Here is a 7,353-nt window from a genome sequence, read left to right as displayed (position 1 = left end):
CATAAAATAGAATCATAGAATGATTAAGGAGAAGATCATCTAGTCCAACCGTCAACCCCTTGCTATGCCCACTAAACCGTGTCCCTAATCTCTCAGCATCTCTCAACACACATCATTATATAGCAATTAACAAGGTTGAACAATTGACAGATATACAACACACCCAACTGTTGTATGCAGGAATACATGGGTAAGTGATATACAGGCAATGCAGTCACACTGGATTCAGAAATTAGTATATTTTAAGTTTTATTTTAGGTGGATTGCACACACACACATTTTGTTATCTAACAGCAGTACAATAACAGTTATAAAGAAGCTATCATAAGGCTAAGATCTGCCATCAGCTCCAAAGATGCTGTATGCCCAACACACCAAATTGCATCCGGCTATGATTCCCATCATAACAGGGGTGCTTCAAGACTTTCTGTGGTCATGGGAGCTCTGTTTCCTCTTCACAGTCTGTTGTTCAGGAAGGTCCAGAGCAGGCTGGCTGATATCCCTGCTGCCATTCCATAGCTGCTCCTCACACTTCCTGCTGCATTGACATTGCAGAGGTTGGTGCTGCAGCAGGAGACATTCCTGTTGCCCACTTTGAAATCTTGATAGTCTTCTTGACATGATGCCTCACAGCCCTTGCTGATGATGCTGAAGAACCCTATAACCCCTGGAAGGAAGACAGGACCATTACTCCAAGGACTGAAAGAAATATTATCCCAGCCAAGGTTCATGAAGCTGAACAATATGTTGGCTTTTCTGTATGTGAATGCATGGCCAAGGGTTTGTGTGCTACCAACAAGGAGACTGCTTACTGGAGATATACCTGAAATATGGCTTTAAATATGTCACCAATGGGTTTTCTGCTCCAGAACTAAGAGCAACTGAGCTGTCACCACAAATCTGCACAGAGTGAATGTTTTATACATAGATATATATATTTTGCCAGATCCTGAATGGGAGATTTTATTTATAACCTGTTAAAGGAGTTTACCCAGACACACATCTGGATGTAATGAGCAAGGTGAAATTCTGTCCTTTCCATTGAATTCCCTTAGGAACAACTCTCATTGAAACTCAGCACCTCTCATTTTAACCCATGTTTCCAATTTTCAAACCCATAAACTTAACGATTTGTAAGCAAAACTTCTTGGTATTAAGGCAGAAAAATAAAGAGGGACATTTGTATATGTTATTCATAATATCATGTGCTTAACCGCTAGTGCCCTGCTCTGCTATGTGCTGCACAAAGCAATTGTGCTCTCTTGAGATTTTTTCCAGACTCTGGCACTGCACTGGGCATAGTGCTTATTATTTCACATGATCCCTTGGCATACACTGAGGAATTTATGAGATACAACAATCATGTGCCTTTTGAATCACACCCTTACAGCCAGTGAGAGGAGAAGACTTGAACGTAGAACCGTAGAATCATAGATTCATTAAGATTGGAAAAGACCACTAAGATCATCAAGTTCAGCTGTCATACCATCAACACCATACCCAATAAACCATGTCTCTAAACTTGTTTCAGCCACAGGCGTAATACCATTCTTCTTTCAATGGGAAGGGGATATTGGCCAACACTATTACTAAGGCACTTAAAATCGATGACAGCACTAGCTATCACCAAGGGATAAAGATTACTTTTCTGTCATTTTTACCTAAACTAGAACTTTTCTGAAAGCTTTACATCACCCCTTTCTGACCAGATAACTTTCTGGGATGGATGCTGAGCTTTGCTGGCCCACACCACCTGATGTATCTAGAATTGGTGGGGCTGACATTCTCATCTGAAACTGAGACCATGCCAGTCTCCAACAACAATCCCTTCCCCATGTTGTCCACCCCCTCTTTGCCTTACTGATTACATCTGTCTTGCACATTTCATTTTCCTTGCAGTTCATTGTGGCCTGACAGTTGCTGTTGCTGAGTTTTGTCTTGCAGCTATAACATTGCAAAGAAGAACCTGCAAGAGACCAAGAGAGGTTATAACACAAATCCATTTGAAGCTCTCCAGATAACCAAATCTAATGCATGCACTGGGAAATATGATCATTTTTGTGAGTGCTCAAAGGAAGATACTACCTCTGTTATTGGGAAAACAGCATTTTTACATTTTTGCTTGAGGATGTTACACTTGCTTGAGGTGAGAGGAAAATCTAGTAGGTAGTGGAGTGGTTTCAGATGTAGGTAGTGCATTGAGGGTGCAAGAAAGCAGTTGGATAGCTGCTGTCGTCAGTCAATGGGAAGGAGACTATTCCTTCCTCAGCATTTGAGATGCCCAGCACAGTTCCTCTCAGGAATGGGATTATTGTGATTCTCCCACCTTGTGAACTGAGCAGAGATGGAAGGATGAAGTTCCCAGAAGAATTGGTCAATGTTGCTTATCTTCCTTTATAGACAGGAATGTTGTACATGCAAGCCTTAGGTGAGGCATTGTGCCCAGGGCTGGGACAAATGGAGAAAGCCCAAAGAAAGAGAAAGTAAGGAAGGAACAGAGCAGGAGATTTTAAGGATTTCTTCCATCTCTTTTGCCAGTTTGATCAACATGTGATACCTATTATCCAACAGTCCCTCTTAGAAAACGAAATCTCACAGTCACATTGCCACGTGTTCCCATCCCCTCATGGAGATGTCCATCTCTGCGTGACCCAAATCATCATTGTTAACATGTGCGGAGACACAGGTCAAGCAAAGGCAGAATAAGCATTGCAGTTAGTTTACAAGTGCCTAGCCCCAATGAAAAGTAGTCCTCCAAGGAGTGAGAGCATGGTGCAATTACCCATTCCTATTACCTACCCATGCCCCAAGGCACAACTGAAGCTTTGCGGATTTGCAAATGTGCTGTGAATGTAGATATGTACCTTAACTCCTCGACTGCCAGGCTTGTCTCATGATTTCTTCAACACCCTAATGCCTGAAATACTCTTTTAAGATGCATACAAGCCCTAATTAGAAATGAGTGCTATTCAGAGCATAACAGATTTGAAACAAGAAGAGATTTGATGTACTTGGTCTCGTGTCCAAGTTGTTCTGGCATAAATGTCTGATTCAGCAAGGAGTCAAATCCCAACTTGTCTCCAGTGCTAAAACCTACTGACATGTTTATCTGACTTTTAATGCAGCAGAAAGTCATGTTTCAGAGCAACATTATGGAAGGTGGCAGAGGAGAGGGTCTGTACAGATAGCTTCTCAGCCTATTTCTTAAACACCTTTTGCTTTTTGAGACAAGCTGCTGCTAAGATCTGCTTCTTCTCTTCTCTGCTAATAGGGAAGAGCTGTTTTTAAATCACATTTTTTTCTCAGGTCAGACCAGAAAAGTGACAAATCTGCTCTGCTTGTATCCCACCCATTTAGTCTAGAAAATGACATTCTGTGGTATTTTCCTCATTTCTCTCCTCCTTCCTCACCTACAACCTGTGTAGCATCAGAAGCTACATTTAAAATGAGTAAGAAAACAAGTGGGAACAAAATTTATCTTTGCAGAAATGTTGTGGTGGTCCATTTCAATAGTATGGGAAGAAGAAGAATCCCAAAAGCAAAGCAAAGCAAAGCAAAATAAAACAACAATACAAAACGATGTAGTCTAACTTTGGTAATTTTGATTTCAGTTAAATTCAAAGATTTTTTTTTCCAGTTAAGTTCCAAATTTTATAAGATGTATCTTGCCTAGAAGCTGATCTACCCACACAAGGATCACACCTTACCAGGAGGAATTGTGTTTTTCCCTGCAGCACACGACACCCCATCAAAAAGCAAACATCTTATGACAACTTGACCAATATTTTTTCCCTCACTGTCAAAACCCATAACACATCTTTTCTTCCAGTTGATGATCTGCTGGAGATGATGGAGGTCTATCTTACCTGGGTCAGTGCACAGGATGGCTGCCAGCAGGAGGATGAAGAAAACCTTCATTTTGGGATGGCCGCCCTTGTGCTGAGTATGAGTTGTTTCCTCGTGGGGCACTTTATATGCTGTGGGAGGCAGCAATTGTGCATGCCCAGATGACCATGTGAAGGCACCTGAGCAAGGTTCTATGTTGGACCCAAGGGAAGGGTTGGGTTGTGGTGGTGATATTTGCTTTAGGTGCCTCTCCTATCTGACTGTAACTTTCCTAGCTACCAACAAACAGCTCCACTCCACTACTATGCACTTGCCTTCCCTCCCACCCTTGGACAAAGTGTTCATGAGCGGAAAAAACCCTCAAATTCTTTAGAACAAGACCAGCCTTATGCAACTCCCTGGGGTAAGCGAGGTTGTGGTTACGCCCTGTGAACAGGGCTCTCCACCCCCATTACTACCCTGAGTAGACCCATTATGTTCAAACCAAGCACAAATTGTCATTTTTTTAATAAACACCTCCAGCTATTTATTTGTATTAGTGTCTCTGTGTGACACCATTGGCACGTAGTAGCAAGGTATTTGGGCAAATCACAATATGTAAGCCTCTTCCACATAACTGCACGCTCACACATATTTATTTGGGTGCACTGTTTATGATCTAGTAAGAGACAATGCCCAATTCTTTTTTTTTTTTTTTTTTTTTTGACGTGTTCTGAAATCAAGGAGACCTTGTGATAACTTTCTCTAGTATTATACTTATCTCTGCATAATAAGCACTATGGCATGCCTTTGTCAAGTAATGGTTGGGTACAGCTGAACTCCTACCCGAGTGTACTGTAAAGAATCCTGGCTTGTTAAAGAAATGGCATTTCCCACCACAGAGCAAGGTGAGTTCAGCTACAGTCCAACCTGAAACATGACTGTTTTCTTTGGTGAGTCCATGAGAGTTCTCTTCCATCTGTCGTATTCTTTGTCCGCTGCTCAGCGTAGAAGAGCATAAAAGAAAATAAATCCCTTCTGTTAAGCTCAATATTCTGTCATTTCCTGCTTTACTTTTTACATCTCAGGAGCGTCAGTTTTGTGCAACAGCTTTCAGAGACTTCTTAGAAACAGAGTGGCTTGGGTTGGAAGGGACCTCTAAGGTCATCTAGTTACAGCTCCTGCTGCTCGCAGGGTTGCCAACCACTAAATCAGATCAAGTTGCCCAGAGCCCCACCCAACCTGACTTTATTGCACACAGTGTAGCTCTTATGCACACAAGACACTCCTTCAAAGAGAAAAGAAGTTGTGTTGCTGTGTTGGTGATTATGTGCTCTCCATCAATGGCTGCAGGGTGAGCAATGGAAGATCAGATCAACCAGCATAACTCTACTAATGTTAGTGGCACTACTCTGAGTTACCCCAGTGGTGAATCCAATGCAGGAGATGGTTTTGCAGATCTTCAGTGCTCCTTCGTTAACTCTTGAACTCAAAAGCAAACAAATAAACAAATATACCAAACAAAAATAACATTTAAAAAATCCATTAACATTTTTTTTGTGCCTATTGCCTTTTGTTTCATTGTATTTTTATTTATTTATGCATAGACTTCTATGGAATAACTTGATAAAAAATGAGCAATATGCTTTCAGGCTCTGGTATCCTTAGCTTAGAGATATTTAAGGCTAATTTTTATTCTAACTGCTTATGGTTGCCCCTGTAGGGTCTGCTTCCTTGTGTTAGGCAAGAAGGGAGTCAAGGGGAATGGAAAACCTAATCAAATTGTTATTTATAATTATTATTTTTTAATGTTTGCATATACTTGTATCAGTCATAGCTGTTCACTCTTTTTTATACTTTTATATGCAGTTCCTGCTTGACTCCTGAAGATGGCAAACATGCCCCGTTGTTATTGTTATACATACATTAACACTCACTTGTCCATAGGATTCTATGTACATAGTGTTTTTTATTTTACTGATGTTATAAAATCCCAAGTTCATCTAATTGCATGCCGTAGACTAATTTTCCTGGGGACCTAAGGACGCCCACATATTACTTATTTTTGTTTTTCAGGATGGTTTATGCTGTTACTGCAGATTCCTTATAGATATAGTGCTGGATGTAGGGATGGAAGACTTGGTTAACTGCTGAATCCTGGCTCATCTGCTGGTGTCAGGCTGGAAAAGTTTTGACAGGATGTGATAAAGGACGTGGTGTCACCAATTACACTGAAGGGCTGGAAAACAGTGCTAGGCATTAGCTGGAAATTTGAGGACATGTAAAGCAGTAGGTGAAATGATGCCTGGGACATCTGGATAGAGATACCAAGCATCTCCAAAGACAGAAGAAAGTTGCTCTGAACAGGATCTTTGGAGCATAGTTATTTCTATTAACCCTGCATCTAGTCTCTCTCACTCATCCTACTTCTTTCAGTAGTCAGTGCAAAGAGGCTGCGTCTCCATGAGGTGATTCCTAAGATCAGCATGTAGGATGTGTGAAATAAGCTCAGGTCCCACCTCTAAAAAAGACCAAAAAACTTTGGAAATGTTTGAGGTCTTCTGAAGTACATGCACGGAGGTTGCAATGTGTTGCAAGGGGAATCTGACTGATTTTATCACTTCTTGAAGGTGTTTGGTATGGGTACAGTGAATCGAATGGTAATGTCTACATATCTTGGTCTATCCTTGAAAGCTCTAGTGCAGCTTAGACTGAGGATGTCAATGGGAAAAACAGATTTCTTGTCCTGAACATTGCTGTGATATCTGTAAATCTGATTAGAATGTGGGGATTTCTTTCTACTAGAACAGGATTTGCCATATGAATTTTCAATGCAAATTTTAGTCATTGAAATAGGATTTCCCAGTGACTGCACAACAGTGTTTCTGGGAATGCAAGCAACTAACTGTTTCAAGTCAAAACAGATGGGGAATAAATGACATTTTGTCACTAGATGGCAGTAAGGTAAACTGCATTACAGATTTGTGTATTTGGAGGGATGCACCGATCCTAAATGCTGCATGTGATTGAATAGATGGGAAAGCAAATGGATAGATAAGGGGAGAGGAAGATTAAAAACAAATAGACACACAGATATCTGAAGAGAAGGGTGGACAGCGTGCTGTCAGAAGCAGATGGTCCTGTGCACCCTCTTCTATCAGTGCATATGGTTTAAGCATTGTCATTTTGGGGCTTTTCTCTGCTTCTGGCAAAAGGCCATGGTATGGCCCCTGTCTCAGCCTAAGGTATTTCCTACCACGTTCCCAGATGTTTTTCACTCTCCCATGCACATGAACTGGGATGAAGAGACACAACATTGGTCCAGCAGAAGGATTCCTGCTTCTCCTGGCTACCCTTGGCTCGCAGCAGAGCTATGTTTCAGCTACAGGCATAGATGCTTACAGCTGTCCAACAAAGAGATTGCAGCTATCAATGAGAGCAGAGCACTGAAAATGGAAGGATGTTGGGGTTCTGCTAGTTTTAGGGACCTTTTTCATGTGCTTTCTCTTCTTTGTGCCTCTTCTTCCT

At 41.4% G+C, this 7,353-nt stretch overlaps 1 protein-coding gene across 1 annotated transcript; it reads right to left on the bottom strand.

Annotated features, from left to right (window-relative positions):
• Nucleotides 1–232: 232 nt before the first annotated feature.
• Nucleotides 233–3,945, bottom strand: GPIHBP1 (glycosylphosphatidylinositol anchored high density lipoprotein binding protein 1). The gene is made up of 3 exons (XM_418414.8): nt 3,867–3,945; nt 1,862–1,966; nt 233–667 (listed from the first exon to the last, which is right to left on the bottom strand). Exons 1-3 carry the CDS (start codon nt 3,916–3,918, stop codon nt 456–458), a joined length of 369 nt encoding a protein of 122 aa, XP_418414.2. The 5' UTR covers nt 3,919–3,945; the 3' UTR covers nt 233–455.
• Nucleotides 3,946–7,353: the final 3,408 nt, after the last annotated feature.

Source organism: Gallus gallus, chromosome 2 (assembly GCF_016699485.2).
Source record: "Gallus gallus isolate bGalGal1 chromosome 2, bGalGal1.mat.broiler.GRCg7b, whole genome shotgun sequence".
Taxonomy (NCBI): domain Eukaryota; kingdom Metazoa; phylum Chordata; class Aves; order Galliformes; family Phasianidae; genus Gallus; species Gallus gallus.
This window is presented reverse-complemented; position numbering and strand designations above follow the sequence as displayed.